Source organism: Oncorhynchus mykiss, chromosome 20, assembly GCF_013265735.2.
Source record: "Oncorhynchus mykiss isolate Arlee chromosome 20, USDA_OmykA_1.1, whole genome shotgun sequence".
In the NCBI taxonomy this organism is placed as follows: Eukaryota; Metazoa; Chordata; class Actinopteri; order Salmoniformes; family Salmonidae; genus Oncorhynchus; species Oncorhynchus mykiss.
Genome location: NC_048584.1, coordinates 12,110,588 through 12,131,912, shown reverse-complemented (window position 1 = coordinate 12,131,912; position 21,325 = coordinate 12,110,588). Strand labels below are relative to the sequence as shown.

At 44.8% G+C, this 21,325-nt stretch overlaps 1 protein-coding gene across 5 annotated transcripts in view; it reads right to left on the bottom strand.

Annotated features, from left to right (window-relative positions):
• Window positions 1–7,287: 7,287 nt before the first annotated feature.
• pcdh15b (protocadherin-related 15b) overlaps window positions 7,288–21,325 on the bottom strand; it is a 215,080-nt gene continuing 201,042 nt past the window's right edge. For 4 of the 5 annotated variants that reach the window (XM_036955811.1, XM_036955813.1, XM_036955814.1 and 1 more), the window contains 6 exons: window positions 13,266–13,287; window positions 12,768–12,806; window positions 12,544–12,617; window positions 10,989–11,118; window positions 9,110–10,807; window positions 8,389–8,596 (listed from right to left, as the gene is read on the bottom strand). In XM_036955811.1, the coding sequence (XP_036811706.1) occupies window positions 9,131–10,807; window positions 10,989–11,118; window positions 12,544–12,617; window positions 12,768–12,806; window positions 13,266–13,287 (1,942 nt within the window). In that variant the 3' untranslated portion in view covers window positions 8,389–8,596; window positions 9,110–9,130. Of the gene's footprint in view, window positions 8,597–9,109; window positions 10,808–10,988; window positions 11,119–12,543; window positions 12,618–12,767; window positions 12,807–13,265; window positions 13,288–21,325 lie in introns of all 5 variants that reach the window. The other variant, XM_021575727.2, reaches the window with a different exon arrangement.

Sequence of the window (21,325 nt, the reverse complement as noted above, 5' to 3'; positions counted from 1 at the left end):
CATATCCCAATGCCCCAGGGCAGTGATTGGGGACACTACCCTGTGCAGGGTGCCGTCTTTCGGATGGGACGTTAAACGGGTGTCCTGACTCTCTGAGGTCATTAAAGATCCCACGGCACTTTTCGTAAGAGTAGGGGTGTTAACCCTGGTGTCCTGGCTAAATTCCCATTCTGGCCCTCAAAACCATCACGGTCACCTAATAATCCCCAGTTTACAATTGTCTCATTCATCCCCCTCCTCTCCCCTGTAACTATTCCCCAGGTCGTTGCTGCAAATGTGTTCTCAGTCAACTTACCTGGTAAAATAACAAATAAATAAAAATACAGAAATCAGTATCACGACACATTAGTCCTTTCAATTCCTTTCTCTCTCAGGGCTCACGGTGTCTGATTTCCTCATATGAACTGACTTCTGCTTTTGGACTTTAACGAAGCGACACTCCATTTTAACTCCTCCTGCACATTTAATGGATAGGTTGAACTGTGCAGAAGTTTTTTTTTCTCTCGGCAGGACCAGAAAGGAAGAAAGGCGTTTATTTTACGCCTGCTATGTTAGGCGTAAAAGAAAGTCAATTGAAATGTATTCATTAGGCCCTAATCTATGGACTTTACATGAATTGGAATACAGATATGCATCTGTTGGTCACAGATACCTTAAAAAAAAAAAAAAAGCTAAGGTCGTGGATCAGAAAACCCGTCAGTCAGTATCTGTGGTGACCATCCTTTGGCTCATGCAGAGTGGCAAAACCTCCTTCGCATAGAGTTGATCAGGATGATGATTGTGGCCTGTGGAATGTTGTCCCACTCCTCTTCAATTGCCGTGCGAAGTTGCTGGATATTGGCACCCTGTCGTGCATCAAAGCTGGGACCGAGAGACTGAAAAACAGCTTCTATCTCAAGGCCATCAGACTGTTAAACAGCAGTCACTAACATTGAGTGGCTGCTGCCAACATACTGACTCAAATCTCTAGCCACTATAAACAATGCCACTTTATATAATGTTTATACCCTACATTACTCATCTCATATGTATATACTGTACTCTATACCATCTACTGCATCTTGCCTATGCCGTATGGCCATGGTTCATCCATATATTCATATGTACATATTCTTATTCATTCCTTTACACTTGTGTGTTTAACGTAGTTGTTGTGAAATGGATAGATTACTTGTTAGATATTACTGCATGGTCGGAACTAGAAGCACAAGCATTTCGCTACACTTGCATTAACGTCTGCTAACCATGTGTATGTGACAAATTAAACATTTTGTTGTACATGTCGATCCAGAGCATCCCAAACATTCTCAATGGGTGACATGTCTGTTGAGTATGCAGGCCATGGAAGAACTGGGACATTTTCAGCTTCCAGGAATTGTGTAGAGATCCATGCGACATGGGACTGTGCATTATCATGCTGAAACATGAGGTGATGGTGGTGGATGAATGGCTCGACAATGGGCCTCATGTTATCGTCACTGTTATCTTTGTGCATTAAAATTGCCATTGATAAAATGCAATTGTGTTTGTTGTCCGTAGCTTATGCCTGCCCATACCATAACCCCACTGCCACCATGGGGCACTCTGGTCACAATGTTGACATCAGCAAACCGCTCACCCACACAACACCATACACACTGTCTGCCATCTGCCTGGTACAGTTGAAACCAGGATTCATCCGGAAAGAGCACACTTCTCCAGCGTGCCAGTGAACATCGAAGGTGGGCATTTGCCCACTGAAGTTGGTTACAACGCAGAACTGCAGTCAGGTCAAGGCCCTGGTGAGAACGACGAGCATGTAGACAGATGAGCTTCCCTTAGACGGTTTCTGACAGTTTGTGCAGAAATTATTTGGTTGTGCAAACTCACAGTTTCATCAGCTGTCTGGGTGGCTGGTCTCAGACTATCTCGCAGGTGAAGGAGCCGGATGAGGAGGTCCTGGGCTAGTATGGTTACACGTGGTCTGCGGCTGTGAGACCGGTTGGATGTACTGCCAAATGCTCAAAAAATGATGTTGGAGGCGGTGTAGTAGTCAAAATGATCACTATTTAATTAAATATATAGATTTGTAGCTAACTTTAAAATAATTCACCATGGGGAACGAATTTGATCATAATAAACACATTTCTGAGCCCAAAACAGCCATCTAAAATGTTTTTGGGGCCATTCTGCCCATTGTAATTTACTTTCTAAGGCAGACCAGGGCTTTTGGCACCGCTAGGTTGCTACGCAGTAGCTGACCAACAGAGCTTATAACTTGACATTCCAGACCGGACATTGGGGGCCTGTGAAAACCGATTGCATCCAGTTGTTTCCGACCCGTTGAGGGTGCTCGCTACAAGTGGATAAAGTAAAAGTTAAATGTACAGTGTCAGATGCCATTTAGTGCATCACTTGAGAACACTGTGATTCTTTAAAAAAGCCTGAAATAAACGGCCTAAACTGTCCAATGGTATTGCTTAAAAATAACTGGTTTAAGGTTTCATGTTAGGTGTCAACACAACACAATTCAGTCAGATCCATTTTAATGCTTCAGCATGCATCAGTTCGGCTGGCGAACGAGTGTGCTGCATACTCCCTTAAAATAACTGTTTCGCATTTGGACGCCTTTAGCCAACTTCTGCATAGGGGTTGTTCTGACGTGTTGGAAGTGGAACTGCACTACCTCTGTCAAATCCACAAGTGGCTCCTTATATCTTAAAAGCGGACATTGCCATTGGCTGCACAGAGTCGCATGAACAGAAATCCCACGCAGCGTTGTTTACAAGTTGGAACAGTGGAATGTGAGATGTAATCTACATCTCCATTAGGATGATAGAAACACTCATTATTTAGTTGAGTCATTTTTCATTTTGAGTGCTATAGCACCCCCTGATAAATTGAAATTAAAGAAATAATAATAATTGCATTACTCCTGTATGAACCTGAAACATTTGCATAATATTGCATCAGCCTGAAGTAAAAAGTGACTTAAATAAAAATCAAAGAGTTCACATACTCTCTGGCAAGAAGACTTAACATGAATCTATGGTAAACTCAAGAAAACTGTGAGATTCTCCCCTAGTATTTCTCACATCCAGGAGAATGTTGAAATGTTGAAATGGATTGGGCCTGAAAGCCTCCCTGGTTGTCAAGGAAACTAATTTGTCAACAAGCCAGAGAAAGAGAGAAGCGGTGATGGTGCTGGAGCAAAGAGCAGAGTCAATTTTGGAGATTGGTTTTTCTCTCCCCGTGTCTGGAAATCATAATCAGATGGGAGGACTCCGGCACCCAGAAGGCTTTGCCCTGCAGGAAAAATGCTCAACACCCCATTAGCATCATCAGCCCGTGGGAGCAAAGAGCACTGTGAGTCTGGTAGCAGCAGTTGGGATGTGTGTGTTGCATGAGTGTGTTTGTTTGTGTGTGTGAGTGTGTATGTCTGTGTGGGTGTATGTGTGAGTGAGTGCATGTGTTCTAAGGTGCAGAGAATCAGATTTAATGTTTAGCAGTATTTTAGATAGAAACTGTCTCTGAGCCTGTTGGTATCAGACCTCATGCTCCAATACCGTCTGCCCGACAGTAAGGGAGTAAACAACTCATGGCTGGGGTGTGTGGGGCCTTTGATAATGCTACAGGCTTTGCTCAGGGCACCGAGTAGATATCCTGGATAGGTAGTTGCATGGTCCCAGTGATGTACTGGGCCATCTTCACCACCCGCCTGAGGGCCTTACGGTTATTGACGGAGCAATTCCCGTACCAGGCCGTGACGCAATCGGTCAGGATGCAGTCGATGGTGCAGTGGTAGTATTTGGAGATGTCTTCAGCCGCCTTAGGAAGTAGAGACGCTATTGTGCCCTCTTGACTAGAGTGGTGGTGTTGTTGGTCCAAGTCCTCTGTGATGTAGACGCAGAGGAACTTAACTACTGACTCTCTTTACTGCAGTCCCATTGATGTGGATTGGGGCATGTTCCCTCTTTTGCTTCCTGAAGTCAACAATCAGCTCCTTTGTTTTGCTGACGTTGAGGGAGAGGTTGTTGTCCTGGCACAATGCCAGTTCACTTACCTCCTCCCTATAGGCTGACTCATCATTGTTGGTTAGCAGGCAGGGGGCTGAGGATACACCCCTGGGGGGGCCCTGTGTTAAGAGTCAGTTTGGAGGAGGTGTGGTTGCCAATCCTCACAGCCTGTGGCCTGCCTGTGAGGTAATCCAGGATCCAGTTGCATGGGCTGGTGTCCAGACCCAGATGCCTGAGAAGATGCCCGCTAGCTGGACAGCACACACTCTGAGAACGCGGCCAGGGATTCCATCTGGGCCGACAGCTTTGTGAGAGTATTCCCTCTTTTGAGAGTTTTCCTCAAGTCAGCCTTGGAGAGCGAAAGCACCTGGTCGTCCAGAACAGTGAAAGTCTTGCTGGATGGCTCGGAATTGTCTGCCTCAAAGAGAGCATAGAATGTGTGAAGCTCGTCTGGGAGGGAGGCTTCGATGGGCACCATACAGCTTGAGTTGACTTTGACTCTGTAGTTCTTGCCACATGCATCGTGTGTCTGAGTTGTCGAACATCAATTCAAGTTTGAGTCTGTATTGAGTCTTTATGCGAGAGCCTAATGGATTTGTAGAGCTCATACCTGCTTGCCCTGTGCGCGTCGCACACCCTCAAGTCATCAGGGTTCCTTCTGCTGACAGTGAATGCTTCAGTATGGGCTTTAAGCATGGTATGGATATCTCCGTTCTTCCTGGGTTTTTGGTTGGGGTATGTCCGGATTGTTATTGTAGGTACATCATCAACACATTTCCTAAAGAGGCCTGTGACTGACAATGTACAGTCTTGGAGAAAGGTTTTGAGAATGTCTTTAGATATTTTTGTCAGATGTTACTATGGAATACTGAAGTATAATTACAAGCATTTCATAAGTGTCTAAGGCTTTTATTGACAATTACATGAAGTTGATGCAAAGAGTACAATTACATGAAGTTGATGCAAAGAGTCAATATTTGCAGTGTTGACCCTTCTTTTTCAAGACCTCTGCAATCCACCCTGGCATGCTGTCAATTAACTTCTGGGCCACATCCTGACTGATGGCAGTCCATTCTTGCATAATCAATGCTTGGAGGTTGTCATAATTTGTGGGTTTTTGTTTGTCCACCCACCTCTTGAGGATTGACCACAAGTTCTCAATGGGATTAAGGTCTGGGGAGTTTCCTGGCCATGGACCCAAAATATCGATGTTTTATTCCCCGAGCCACTTAGTTATCACTTTTGTCTTATGGCAAGGTGCTCCATCATGCTGTAAAAGGCATTGTTCGTTAACAAACTGTTCCTGGATGGTTGGGAGAAGTTGCTCTCGGAGGATGTGTTGGTACTATTCTTTATTCATGTTGTTGGTCCTTGTGTTCTTAGGAGTGAGCCCACTCCATTGGCTGAGAAGCAACCCCACACATGAATGGTTTCAGGAATCTTTACTGTTGACATGACACAGAACTGATGGTAGTGCTCACCTTGTCTTCTCTGGACAAGCATTTTTCCGGATGCCCCAAACAATCGGAAAGGGGATTGAATCGGAAAGAATATCAGTCTGTCCCTGATGTTTTTCCTGGAGAGAAGTGGCTTCTTTGCTGCCCTTCTTGACACCAGGCCATCCTCCAAAAGTCTTCGCCTCACTGTGCATGCAGATGCACTCACACCTGCCTGCTGCCATTCCTGAGCAAGCTCTGTACTGGTGGTGCCCTGATCCCGCAGCTGAATCAACTTTAGGAGACCGTCCTGGCGCTTGCTGGACTTTCTTGGGCGCCCTGAAGCCTTCACAACAATTGAACCGCTCTCCTTGAAGTTCTTGATGATTTAGGTGCAATTTTACTGGCAGCAATATCCTTGCCTGTGAAGCCCTTTTTGTGCAAAGCAATGATGATGGCACGTGTTTCCTTGCAGGTAACCATGTTTGACAGAGGAAGAACAATGATTCCAAGCACCACCCTCCTTTTGAAGCTTCCAGTCTGTTATTCGAACTCAATCAGCATGACAGAGTGCTCTCCAGCCTTGTCCTCGTCAACACTCACACCTGTGTTAACGAGAGAATCACTGACATGATGTCAGCTGGTCCTTTTGTGGCAGGGCTGAAATGCAGTGGAAATATTTTTGGGGATTCAGTTCATTTGCATGGCAAAGAGGGACTTTGCAATTAATCGCAGTTCATCTGATCTGCAGTTCATCTTCATAACATCCTGGAGTATGTGCAAATTGCCATCATAGAAACTGAGGCAGCAGACTTTGTGAAAATTAATATTTGTGTCATTCTCAAAACTTTTGGCCACGACTGTATATTCCTCAATGCTGATGGATGAGTCCTGGCTAGATGAATCTTTGAACATTATCCAATCCGTATTCTCAAGACAATCCTACAGCATTGTCTGCCTCCTCTGTCCAGTGCATCACTATTCTCTGTATTGGTCGCTCCCTTCTGAGTTGCTGCTTGTAGGCGGGGAGTAGGAACAGAGAGCCGTGATCTGATTGGCCGATGTGGGGGTGGGGGATGGCTTTGTTTGTATATACAAGATCCTGCATGTAGGCTTCCGAGCAGGAACCCGCAAGACTACGAACCGCTATCTCTTTATCAATTGAGCAGCTGATTCAGACAGCACATTTCACAGGTTTGCCACTTTGAACAATACTGTTACGGGATATTTCTGTTGCTATTGGCTAGGATTACACTGGTTAAATTAAATAACAATACAAACCAAATAGTATAACATGTTAGAAATATTGGCATTATTGATATGTGACAACAAGTGTGAGCTTGATTCAATTAAAAGTTGACCATGTAGAAATAGATAAGCTTAGAGTATGTAGTCATGTAGATATGATTCCAGAGCCAAAGCACACTACTTCTCAGCTCATATAATTCTCCTCCGGATTAATGAGGTGAACCATCCTCTGACTAACGCAGAGATAATAAGCCCAAATGAATTCACGGTGCACGCACTGGCATCGCCATAATCAGGCAATTTATTTAAATCAATAAAAATGGATGTTTGATATATTCTCCTTCCAGAAACGATTAAAAATAAACACTTTCTTCTTAAGTTCTCTAGCTCTAGTGAATAGCAACCAAAGTACTTGAAATGTAATCGATATCACACTGCTGATTCTCAGAGCAAAAGCAAACACATGGAAATTTAACTGACTGCAATATCAAATGTTAACTATGCATAAGAGTAGACTGGGTTTTTGAACTTGGCATACTTCTCGCTGCAAACAAATATATGTTTTATTATTTCAGAGAGGGGGAAAGGACTAGATGAATAAAACTAGCATCATTTTGGTGTGAAATGTTTATTTCTGTATCCATCATCAGGTCGGTAGCCAGACAGATAAAGGTGTGTTTAATATATCAGCACTAGAACAAAGATTACTGCATTGCTTTATGTGCTTATAAACATCACATGGCCAGTACGAATACCGATTCAAAACAAAGACCACAACCAGAATTGTTATTTCAAGACGTGTCAAATATGCAGTATGCAGCAAACAAGATAGTATTTCAATTCTCCCTAAAAAAATGTAACAATCTGTATAAAAATGAAAAAAAATAAATAAATAAGAATGGATTCAAGTCTGAGTGACTTTTATGATTGGGGTGTCTCCAAAGCACAACTATAGGCCCAGGTGGACAGCAAGTGCATCCCTAATCAATACATCTTCATGTTTCCCAGCTAAATTGATCCAGTCTTCTATGGAAACAACATTCTAGAAGTGGCTATATTAGGAAAATAGCATGTAAACTCAACATTTTGAAGAACCTGTATTTAAAAGAAACATCATAACTTGCTGGTTGCAAAAACGTTTAAATGAATGTAGCTACATTTAGATGTAGCATATTTTATAAGATCACGCCAATTACTTTTGTACTGTAAAAGCAAACCAGTGGATTACTGATAAAGACATTATATTGAAATTAAGTGCAATTCAATTTAGCTTTATGCCATATAAATGGAGAACAATACGAAAAAGTACAATTTGTCACATACTGTAGCAAAGTGGAAATACAAAAGTCACAGTTTTGTCATTGGTATGTGCAGATTGTTCCAAGGCCCCATCCATAGCTCCTCCTCATCGGACTGTGTGCGATCGCTCTGAGATTCTAAAGGTTCTCTCACGTCCTCATTGTCCACTGGTGATTCCTGCTCCTCAGCGTTCCGGCTTCTCTCGCTCCTGGCCTTGGCGATGTTGGACTTTGACGCTATGCTCTCTGGGCCACTGGTGCTGGAGGCCAGGGAGCCGCTGGAGGGCTGGGTGTTGAGGGTCTTGTCGACCGAGGACGTGGTCGCCACGGGGCTGTTGAGGGGCAGTCTCTCCTCGTGAGTCACGGCCAGTTTGTCCAGTTTCTTAAAGTGCTTGCCCAGCCGCACTGGGGAGTTGACCTTGATGTTGTTTGAGTGGACACACCGGCGGGTGCGTATGACCGAGCCGTTCTGCGCCAGGTACACGCTGCCATTGATGTTGCTGTGGTTGGTCAGGTTAGACAGACGGTTTCTTTGGGGCTCCGGAGCGCTGTCCTCCCCCGTCGAACTAGTCTCATACTCCCTGTCCACCACCAGCTTAATCCGCTTCTTTCTCCCGTACTGAACAACACAAACAAACAAATAAACAGAAGGCAGATGTATGAGAGACATGAAGCCTAACATCACGACATCATTAGAGATGGGTTCACACCATTTGACAGGCAAGGCGAAGAGATGCCAGCAGCAAACACAATGTCACACTGTCATGCCGGAGAAGGAGCTGTTGAAGGAAATGATTATGTCTTCTGATGTGAATTAACCACAATCTGTTATGCTTCTTGACACAGACAGATGAGAAGCAATCATTAACCATTTACTACAGAGCCCTAAGAGCTTTAGAAGGAAGAATACGATTATCCCACCAAAGGACAATGCTTTCAGTATTCATGAAAGCAATGTAGAAAAGGCAGCAGCAGCGGCAGCTAGAGATTGGACCAAAAAGAGAACAAAGCAAGGAAGGGCATGCATTTTAGACTCTCTGTAATTTAAAAGCTTCCTAAAATGGCTTATATGACAATAATACATTCCACTCAGATAATTGCACACGCAATCCAAGGCATTCAGTGATCTTACTTAATGGGATCGGAATTCACTTTAAGATGTTACGGCTTCATCAGCATCGGAATCAGCTGGGTTGTCATCTTCAGATTCCCCGTCTTCCTCCTCCTCTTCCTCTGTGCTCTGCTTCAAGCCTTTTCCATAAATGCCGCTGGACGGTCTCTTCATCGTGGCTTCCTCCTCCTCGTCCTCGGTGATAGGGGAATGGTAATCTGAGGTGTCCATCATGCCACCGCTGACCTCTGTAGAGTAGGACACGGCGGTCGGTCCTCGTCCATTTCCTGTTGAGGCCATTGTCCGACTCCCACTGGACTTCCTGGACGACGACCCTTCACTATGCTCCTCTGGTGATTCTTCGCTCTCAGCCTCCACTTCCTCCTCCCCCGAAGACTCCTCCTCTTCCTCGCTCTCCTCATCGATGGTGTCCTCGGACCCTAGAGTGTGGGAGGAGGACCTGGATCTAGCGCTTCTTGTCCTGGTAAATCTAGAGCTCCTGGAGCTTGGGTCAGAGACACTTCCACTGTTGTCAGAGGATGCTCTCCTACTGGCTCTGCTACTGCGGCTCTGTGACCTGTCTGTGCCACCGCCACGGTCTCTGTCATTGCTCTGGCTGGTGACCACAGAGGATCTTCTACTGGATGGTGGCCTGGGTGAGGACTTCTGAGTCCCTGGTGCTGTGTCCTCAGTTTCTGCAGATGTCACACTCCTCTTGTTGTCCTCAGTCTCTGATCCCGAATCTGTCTCTTTCTCTGTGTCTGAGTCTCTCTCTGTCTGGGACTCCTCCTCTGTCTCCAAATCCTTCTCTGTGTCTGAGTCCCCATCTGAGTCTCGCTCTGACATCCTTTCCTCCTCCTCAGAATCTCCCTGGCACTCCTCCTGCTCCTCGTCTGAATCTACAGCCCTCCCCTGGTCATCCTCTCCACCTAAGTCTCCTCCAGGGTAGCCCGCGGTACCCAGTGTGGAGGATGAAGCAGCACTGCTCCTACTACTCCTGTCGGAGTAGGCCTCTTTACTAATGGTTTCTGCCTCAGAGCTGCTGCCCTCCTCTTGCTCACTAATGTCCCAAGCCAGGGAGGCCTGCCACCTCCTCCTCTCCTCCCTCTTAGTGTCATTGGAGCTTTGGGACCCAGACCCAGACATCCTCTGCTCAGCTAGAGAGCTCACACTGAGGATTTCAATAGGGGATATCCTCCGCACTTGAAGCCTGCTGGAGATGTTTATACGGCTCAGCGCTTTCCCCAACTGCTGTTTGACCGAGGGCTTGGCTTCATCCGAAACCTGGAAGTAGCTCCCATCTATGACCATGCCACTGTCCCTGATCGAAATACTGTCGGAGCGGCAGGCCTTAGTTAGTGTCAGGAAGTCCCCACCATCTCCTCTGTCCCTCCGATCCTTGGAGGAGAACTTCATGGGGAATATCCTGGCTTTGTTCCATGGGGGGTGGAGCGAGGGGGGGTTACCAGGTTCCTTGCTAACCGAGACAGGGAACTTGCAGAGTTTCATGACTGCCTTTAGTTTCTGAATGACCGTGGAGGACTGGTGGGGCTTGGAGTCTGATGCAGCAGTGCCCTCTTCTGGCGGTGGCCGGTCCTGCTCTGTTCTAGAATAGGGGGGCTGCTGGTCTCTAAAGGCATGTCTGGGGGGGCCACTGGGTGGGCCGTGAAGGGGTCCTTTGCCTTGCATAGGGGGCCTCCTCCCACCCCGCATGGCCACCTGTTACAGTCACATCAGCCCAAGCTACCATTAAAGCCACTGTTAACCATTACTGAGCCAATCAACACGCAGTGTTTCCTCCAGGCACATAGTGTACTTTCCATTGCATTCAAAGTTGCATCATTTTGTATCATACATGTAGCTATTGAACAACGTAACAGTTGTAGATAAAATCAGCTACCTCTCCCTCCGACTCCTGCGGGCTGTAGTAATAGCTCCCATCGTCGTCCACGATCACTTCTCCGTACTCATCATACAGGCCTGTCGGAGATATCAACTTCCTGCGACTGCCATACTGAGGCAGTTCATACCTGGAGGGGAGATGGAACAGGTTAGTTACACACTGTACTGACACACACACACACACACACACACAGACAACACAAACATAGCACACGCACGCACGCACGCACTCGCACTCACTAGCAGCCATCATTACATTTATACAACCTCATTTCTCAGTAGAATTCTGTCTTTTTTTTTTTTCAGAAGTGAGTGTAAAACAGAATATGTGAATAAGCCCGGGACCCCAGTGTCTCCAAACTGTGTATGGATATGAGAGAGAGAGAGAGAGAGAGAGACGGCAAAGGAGCCTCTTTATTTAGGCGAAGGCCTCCTTATGGGATTTTACAGTCATTACCCCAAGGCAGTGTTTTCTTTTCTTCTTTCTTTGCGTCTTTGTTCAGCTGATCTTTAGTGCCAGAGGGGGGCAGACAAGGCGTACCATAAGGTCCAGGGCCCACTCACTACAGAGCGTAGAAGTAAGGTCACCATGCGCCCAGATTAAAGGCTTTTAGTGCTCCCAGGGAGAGCACTAAAATAGAAACAGACCATCAGTTTAACAGGGCGCACTCTGCCATCACTGGATGGACCAACAGTACATGGTGTCAGTAATGGTTAAATAGCTCAAGCCTCCAGCCAGAAGACTATTACCCCACATCTCAACCCCACGGGAGCCAAACTCTAATTGTATTAATGGCGGTCGGTGGGACGGGAAACATGAGCATTTTGAGAGAGAGGCTACATAGCAGAGAGAAAAATAACACCCGGTGTGGCTGGAATGAGAGCCCGGACGTTCTAATTAAAAGTTGAACATCTGCGTAGAGAGAGACGAAAGAGACTCGGAGGCAGGGAAGGGTAAATGTACTGTATCTGCTGCTGCAGTGTCTGTAGAACCAAATCTTTCATCCTCTAAAACTAATCGCCCTCTCACTTTGGTGCTGCAGGGAGAAAGTCTTAAGAGCCTAATTCCGTGCACAACATTCAATCTTAATCCACGCTCCTTTCTGCTCTGTTGTAAGACACCACATGGATGGTGCTCATTGGAACAGGTTAGGTGAGTGATTAGACTCGCTAATTATGGAATTCATCGCAGGTGGCAACAAATGACAATATGAGCCGTTTCGTCTGAAGCCATCGTTATGTATTCCGACCTGTATGCTCCACTTCAAGGCTGTTCGAAAAACTAATTCTGATGTTTCAGCGGGAGGGGAGGCAGTTTGGAGGCCTGTCGTGACGAGAGCCGTTTGGTATTGAACACTGAAGGAGTCTCTGGACTCTGCAGACTGACTGAGCTTCCCTGGTGTGAGGCAAGCTGTCGGCCCTTGTGTACACGCAGGATCAGAAAGGCCTCAGTAACACAAACACGCACATGCATGCACACAAACACACTACACACACACTGTGCACTGACACACCGTGCACACACACACACTCTCTCTCTCTCTCTCTCTTACCCGTGGTCATAATTATAATAATCCTGGGTGTAATAGTCCTGGCCTGGGTCGATGCCAGACTCCATGGAGAGCTCCTGTCGTGGATAAAACAAAGCATTACTCAAAGACAATGAAGTTGAAGGAAAACATGAGAAGGCCAACAAATAGGCCTCTGTGCTTTATTAAAGACAAATATTTCACTACTTAGCTGAGCCCAAAGGGGGGAAAGAGATTGTGTTCTGTACCTCTGGTCTCAGAAGAGAGGGCCTAAGCAACTGTTGTTGCTGCCAGGGAGAGCGCAAAAGACCGAGGAGGAAAATACAGAAACAAGACGGAGAGAGAGAAATATACGGTTTCATTAAAGAGATTGTGGATCAACGTAAATATGGATGGGGAAGGGGTAGCAAGCAAGGTCAGAGGGAGTTTGACGGGAAATAGAGAGAGAAAAAACAGCCTGTGTCAGTGAAGTATAATAAGAGAATTTCATAACCAAAACCCAAGGTATATAATACCAAGGGATGACAGCTTCCGCCATCTGCAGATCTTTTCCAATATCTGTTCATCACATCGCCTCCCCCAAATATAAGGCGGGCGGCGCATTGGAAGTTTTATTTCCCCATTCCGATTTTGTCATTCTATCAAGGCGGTGTCTATAGATAACATTATGTTAAATAAACTGACAAGTAGGACGACCATTCAAAAGCAGCCATGTCAATTTTAGGCGAGTGGAAACGCCAACGTACCTCATGATGTCCGTACCCACGCCTGTAAGGGAAGAAACATTGTGGAAATCAGTAAACAAGATTGTCAAGATAACGATTGCTTGAGCTTTCAGATATGAACATTGTTTTACTTACTGTAGCTGAATTTGGCTGCTTAAATCAAACGCAGAGAGTGGTCTCCCTTCACACATTTTTCAGTTTCAAGTGGGTAAGAATTGTAAAGCATTTGTTCATTTCCTTTGGAAGGCAATAATCTGAAACATTCTTCAGTTCTCTTAAATCTATTCTACCCCTGTCCCTTAACCAGAGAGAGAGAGCGAGAGAGCGAGAGCGAGAGCGAGAGAGACCAAAAGCCAACAGAAAAATAAGGTGTGTGAATTTCAAGACTTTCATAACTTTTAAAATTGCATTTTCTAGTATGATATATAGCCATGGCTGGATTTTATTTTATTTTTTTGTAGGGAGTGCTGCTGTTCAGAAAAAAATGGAAGTTGTTGAGAAACTGTTTCTATTGGTTCTACAGACTGATTTGTTTTATCTTTAATACAGTAGGCATTTGTTTTCCAAACTATGTTTTCCCCTGCAATTAGATCATTTGCGAGAGGCAAACCGAGAGTCGCAACCAAGCATATAAATATAATCCATAGATGACAGTCAGGACTGGCAGCCATTGCTAGTGTACCCATGAGTTTAATAGTCAAATTGCCAAGGTAAGAGGTTACAAAACCCTTCGATGGATTATATGTCTATAGCCACAACGCAACAAGCTGTATATTTGGCGTGCATGCTGCCAAAATTGTGGCCTTCCCGACTGTAGGCATACCATTAACTTCTAAAATAAAGGTAGCATTTGAGTAAATGAGGGTTGAAAGTATACAGCGCCTTTGGAAAGTATTCCGACCACTTGACTTTTTCTACATTTTGTTACGTTACAGCCTCATTCTAAAATTGATTAAATCATTTTTTTCTCAGCAATCTACACACGACACCCCATAATGACAAAGCGAAAACAGTTGTAGACATTTTTGCTAATTTATTAAAAATAAAAACAGAAATACCTTATTTACATAATTATTCAGACCCTTTGCTTTGAGACTCGAAATTGAGCTCAGGTGTATCCTGTTTACATTGATCAACCTTGAGATGTTTCTGCAACTTGATTGGAGTCCATGTGGTAAATTCAATTGATTGGACATGATTTGGAAAGGCACACACCTGTCAATATGAGGTCCCACAGTTGACAGTACGTGTCAGAGCAAAAACCAAGCCATGAGGCCGAAGGAATTGTCCGTAGAGCTCAGAGACAGGATTGTGTCGAGGCACAGATCTGGGGAAGGCTACCAAAACATATCTGCAGCATTGAAGGTCCCCAAGAACACAGTGGCCTCCATCATTCTTAAATGGAAGAAGTTTGGAACCACCAAGACTCTTCCTAGAGCTGGCAATCTGATCAAACTGAGAAGGGCCTTGGTCAGAGAGGTGACCAAGAACCCAATGGTCACTCTGACAGAGCTCCAGAGTTCCTCTGAGGAGATGGGAGAACCATCTAGAAGGACAACCATATCTGCAACACTCCACCAATCAGGCCTTTATGGTAGAGTGGCCAGACGGAAGCCACTCCTCAGTAAAAAGGCACATGACAGCCCACTTGGAGTTTGCCAAAAGGCACCTAAAAGACTCTCAGACCATGAGAAACAACATTCTCTAGTCTGATGAAACCAAGATTGAACACTTTGGCCTGAATGCCAAGCGTCACGTCTGGAGGAAACCAGACATGGCTAATCACCTGGCCAATATCATTCCTATGGTGAAGCATCCTTGATGAAAACTTGCTTCAGAGTGCTCAGGGCCTCAGGCTGGAGCGAACGTTCACCTTCCAACAGGACAACGACCCTATGCACACACAGCCAAAACAACGCAGGAGTACTTGAGCCCAATCAAACATCTCTGGAGAGACCTGAAAATAGCTGTGCAGTGAAGCTTGAGAGGATCTGGAGAGAAGAAGAGAAACAAATACAGGTGTGCCAAGCTTGTAGCGTCATACCCGAGAAGACTCGAGGCTGTAATCGCTAACAAAGGTGCTTCAACAAAGTAAAGGGTCTGAATACTTAAAAATGTGTAATCAGATTTCAATTTTTAGTACATTTGCAAAAATGTTTTATGGGGTCAACATTATTAACACATTCAATACCTCACCTTCCGAGGATAATGGCACTGAGCCTTTTTCTAAAATGTTTTATGAGTCAGAGAATACATTGGGACCATTCCACTAGATATAATCCTTCCAGATCCTTGATATCATTCGCCTGCGTCTATTGACTGTCCTCTTCTATTCAAACCACAATGGATTTCCAATGGATGAGACTGAGATGGCCATTGCAGAATGTTGATTTTGTGGCCAATTAATCATTTATTTTAGTGGGCTTTTGATGTGTGCTTGGGGTTATTGTCTAGTTGGAAGATCCACTTGCGCCCATGTTTCAGACTCCTGACAGAGGAAACCAGGTTTTTGGAAAAATATATCCTGGTACTGGGTAAAGTTCATGACGCCGTTGACCTTAACAAAGGCCCCCAGGACCAGTGGAAGCAAAATGGCTCCATAACATCAATGATCCAACACCATATATTACTGTAGGTGTGTTATTTTCCACTCATGCAACCCTCATTTCCGCTCCAAACATAGCACTGGTGTGCTCGGCCATCTGACCAAAGCACTGGTTCCAATCCAGGTGCCAATGCCGTTTAGCAAACTTACATTTGTTGGATGACCTGAAAATAGAGCTCTTAGGTCACACACACACCAGTGTTGTGTTTGGAGTTGAAATGAGAATGCATGAGCGGATGATAACCCAATACTTACTGTAAAATATGGTGGTGGACCTTTGATGTTATGGAGCCACTTTGTCTCCACTGGTCCCGGGGGGCCCTTGTTAAGGTTAACGGCATCTCAGCGTATGAGTTCATATGAAAAGACAGGGGAGTCATCTCATTCACACTTTACACAGACTAGACTAACGGCAGTCTGTTGACACTACACTAACCATTGACACTACAATAATCATCCAGAGACACTGGACAAAAAGGGAAGCGTTTAATTACACAGAGGATGGGGGGAAAAAAAAGGATCAGGAGGAGAGCATCTCCATTCGTCAGCTGAACCACTTTGCGTTCAACACTAGTGATTAGAATTCAGCCCAGGACGCTGATCATCTGAAGCAAATGATTGCAATTGTTCCCTGATGAGAACGTAATGAGGAATCCCAAATGAACATTTCACGGCTAAACAATCATTGGTGACTTTGAGAGAGGAATTACTCAGCCCCACTCCACTGGTGATGTGGTGAGGCGGCTAATGTGCCCCCTGTGTGGTGGAGCTTGTCCAGTAAAAATACCCCTGCTCTTGTGTCGGGCTACAAAGGTCATGTCTCGTCCCCAGAGAAGGGTGTGTGGGACTGGTCCGAGTAGTGGATGCCTATGCTCCTTGGTCTGGGCCTGGATGTCATCACTGGCAGAGTTGATAAGCAGTTTGTGGTACTGGGTGGGAAAATAAGCCTCGCTAGTCAAGCTTATCATGGGTCACAATCAGGGTTAACACTCCCAAAGACACAGTACTTCATTAAGTGACTCTGGCGGAAATCAGAGTCAAAGTGTGTACAGTACATATAGAGTATGTACTATACATCTGTGATTGTGGAATACATCTGTAAAGTGTCCGGGTTGTCAGAAATGAGATTGTATAAACGTGTTAGCGCGATACTGTGAAACATTGTGGATGCTTACTTTGATCTCAGCACTAAATCTAGTGTCTTGACTTCATAGTGTGACTCGCCTGACTTCATAGTGTGACTCGCCTGGCTTCATCTGCCTTCACAGAAAGGCAGTGTCCTAATCCTAGACAGGAAATCATGAATATTTCCCTAGGATTAACAGATTCTGGAGAACAGTGCGTCATCTAAGAGGTGCTACTACCTCCGTCTCCCTGCTGATTAACAACACCTAGTGTAACTAGGAGAAAACAGCCATGAGCACAGCATGAGCTAAGGATGAAAGGGAGGCATGACATGATGCAGGATGCTGAGGAATGATGTGTGGAGGAGAGGATACTCTTCCAGGGCAAGTAGTGGAAAGAAATTGGAATAGAGTGAGAAAGGGGTAGAACGAGAGAGGTAGAGAGAGGGGTTATAGAAAGAGAGAGAGGGAGGAAGAGAGAGCAGTGCAAAATCAAGAATCAAGGCTATAGAGAGATGACAGGCCAACCTTGAGTTTCTCTCTGCCAATTAAACTGCTATTTCTTCTACCACTGACTACCTGAGGTCCTACGATCAAACTCACACTGGCAAACAGGACACAACAAGGAGAGCCGCAGCAGTGGATATTGATGAAAGTGAGTGAGAACCACATGTAATGACGCAGGATACAGTCTCCATTAGTTGCCAGCCTAATGAAAAGTGGGATTATGGAGGGAGTCGGAGGAATGTCGGGCTGAATAAATGTGGAAGAGTTACCGCCGGGGTACAGGCGGGAGGTGACAGGAGGCCGACCAGAAACACGATGGATTGGTTAGGTAATTAAAAGCACATGCATCCCAATTTGACAAGCAAGTTGTTCCACCCGCGCTCAGCTAAGATGTGCAGAGACACGGAAAAAGCCAAGTACCATAGAGAGGTACTCAGATCACTGACTGAGTCTCCGTGTCTGTATTTCATTCCACTGGCTGGCTTGTCTCCTCTTCAGATGAATAGTGATTCCTCTAGTGCTTTAGTTCTAGTAGGCTGGCGTTGCCTCTCTGTGTGAGACAGACTATCTTTCCAAAAGTATACTTGAATCCCATTCAATGAAACTGGTGGGTTTGTATTACACATTGTGTATAACACCACAATTGAAATAGAGAGTGTACACCTAACACGAGTGACAAATAGAAATTATTCCACAAGTCAAGACATGGCAGCCCCTCGCACCTCAATCACTATCAAAGAGCAGAGCAGATAACTCAAAGTTTCCCTCTGATTTCATACATGCTGTAACTTTATTTGAAAGTCATTTACATAACGCAGTAGACTTCAAACCTGCAGTGTGTCTGCGTGTGTGTTTGTGTGTATGTGTGTGACTGCATGAGGGAAGATCTAGGCTAGTCAAGAAGATGTAGAAGAAGAAAGGAGAAATGAGAGAGAGAGAGAACATGTGGTGTGCGAGCGAGCAAAGCTTTATAGAACACATATACAGTGCATTCTGAAAGTATTCAGACCCCTTGACTTTTCCACATTGTGTTACGTTACAGCCTTTAACCTAAAATGGATTAAATAAATACAACAATTAAATAAAAATAATAATCAGAAACAACTTATTTACATAAGTATTCAGACCCTTTGCTATGAGACTCGAATTTGAGCTCAGGTGCATCCTGTTTCCATTGTTCATCCTTGATGTTTCTGCATCAATTCAATTGATTGGACATGATTTCGAAAAGGCACACACCTGTCAATGTAAGGTCCCACAGTTGACAGTGCATGTCAGAGCAAAAAACAAGCCATGAGTTCGAAGGAATTGTCTGTAGAGCTCAGAGACAGGATTGTGTCAAGGCACAGATTTCTGGGGGAAGGGTACCAAAAAAGTTCTGCAGCATTGAATGTTCCCAAGACCATAGTGGCCTCCATCATTCTTAAATGGAAGAAGTTTGGAACTACCAAGACTTTTCCTAGAGCTGGCCGCCTGGCTAAACTGCGCATTTGGGGGAGAAGGGCCTTGGTCAGGGAGGTGACCAAGAACCCGATGGTCACCCTGACAGAGCTCCAGAGTTCCTCTGTGGAGATGGGAATACCAGCCAGAAGGACAATCATCTCTGCAGCACTCCAATCAGACCTTTATGGTAGAGTGGCCAGACGGAAGCCACTCCTCAGTAAAAGGCACATGACAGCCCACTTGGCGTTTGCCAAAAGGCCCCTAAAGGACTCTCAGACCATGAGAAACAAGATTCTCTGGTCTGATGAAACCAAGATTGAACTCTTTGGCCTGAATGCCAAGAGTCACATCCGGAGGAAACCTTCCTCCATCCCTACGGTGAAGCATAGTGGTGGGAGCATCATGCTGTTTTTCAGCGGCAGGGACTGGGAGACTCGTCAGGATCGGGGGAAAGATTAAAGGAGCAAATTACAGAGATCCTTGATGAAAACCTGCTTCAGAACGCTCAGGACCCCAGACTGGGGCAAAGGTCCACCTTCCAACAGGACAATGACCCTAAGCACACATTTAAGACAACTTAGCAGCGGCTTCGGGACAAGTCTCTGAATGTCCTTGAGTGGCCCAGCCAGAGCCCAGACTTGAACCTGATCTAACATCTCTGGAGAGACCTGAAAATAGCTGTGCAGAAACACTCCCCAATCCAACCTGACAGAGCTTAGAGATCTGCAGAGAAGAACTGGAGAAACTTCCCAAATACAGGTCTGCCAAGCTTGTAGCGTCTTATCCAAAAACACCCAAGACTGAAATTGCTTCCAAAGGTACATCAACAAAGTACTGAAGGGTCTGAATACTTATGTAAATGTAATTTTTCAGTTTTGTATTTTGAATATATTTGCAACAAAATCTGAACCTGTTTTTGCTTTGTCATTATGGGGTATTGTGTGTAGATTTATGAGGAAAATGGAATCCATTTTAGAATATGCCTGTAATGTAACAAAATGTGGAAAAAGTCAAGGGGTCTGAATACTTTCCGAATGCACTGTAGTTACTCAGTGGAGTCCCCAGAACCTTCATTAGGTCGCTGCAAATGTTTTCATAACACAAAAACTGTTCAGTCAGGCTTATGATTATAGAATGTGTGTATAAAACATTTGCCTGATGTTGCAAGAACGTTCCAAGAAAACATTGAATCTGTTCTTCAAAGGTTCCCAGAATGTTTCATTAGGTTGTGGGAACAGTCTGGAGAGAACATCGTGGGGACATAAAAGATGATATGTTTCCAAAACACAAAAACTGTCCAGTTGTGTTGATGATAATACAAATTGTATTTTAGGGTACAAAAAACATTCACCAGATGCTGCAAGAACATTCCTAGAACACATTTTGTCGGTCCTTTAAAGGCTCTCAGAATGTTTCATGAGGTTGTGGGAACAGTCTGGTGGGAAAATTGATGGGACATCACAAAATATACAGTGCCTTGCGAAAGTATTCGGCCCCCTTGAACTTTGCGACCTTTTGCCACATTTCAGGCTTCAAACATAAAGATATAAAACTGTATTTTTTTGTGAAGAATCAACAAGTGGGACACAATCATGAAGTGGAATGACATTTCTTGGATATTTCAAACTTTTTTAACAAATCAAAAACTGAAAAATTGGGCGTGCAAAATTATTCAGCCCCGTTAAGTTAATACTTTATAGCGCCACCTTTTGCTGCGAATACAGCTGTAAGTCGCTATCAGTTTTGCACATCGAGAGACTGACATTTTTTCCCATTCCTCCTTGCAAAACAGCTCGAGCTCAGTGAGGTTGGATGGAGAGCATTTGTGAACAGCAGTTTTCAGTTCTTTACACAGATTCTCGATTGGATTCAGGTCTGGACTTTGACTTGGCCATTCTAACACCTGGATATGTTTATTTTTGAACCATTCCATTGTAGATTTTGCTTTATGTTTTGGATCATTGTCTTGTTGGAAGGCAAATCTCCGTCCCAGTCTCAGGTCTTTTGCAGACTCCATCAGGTTTTCTTCCAGAATGGTCCTGTATTTGGCTCCATCCATCTTCCCATCAATTTTAACCATCTTCCCTGTCCCTGCTGAAGAAAAGCAGGCCCAAACCATGATGCTGCCACCACCATGTTTGACAGTGGGGATGGTGTGTTCAGCTGTGTTGCTTTTACGCCAAACATAACATTTTGCATTGTTGCCAAAAAGTTACATTTTGGTTTCATCTGACCAGAGCACCTTCTTCCACATGTTTGGTGTGTCTCCCAGGTGGCTTGTGGCAAACTTTAAACGACACTTTTTATGGATATCTTTAAGAAATGGCTTTCTTCTTGCCACTCTTCCATAAAGGCCAGATTTGTGCAATATACGACTGATTGTTGTCCAATGGACAGAGTCT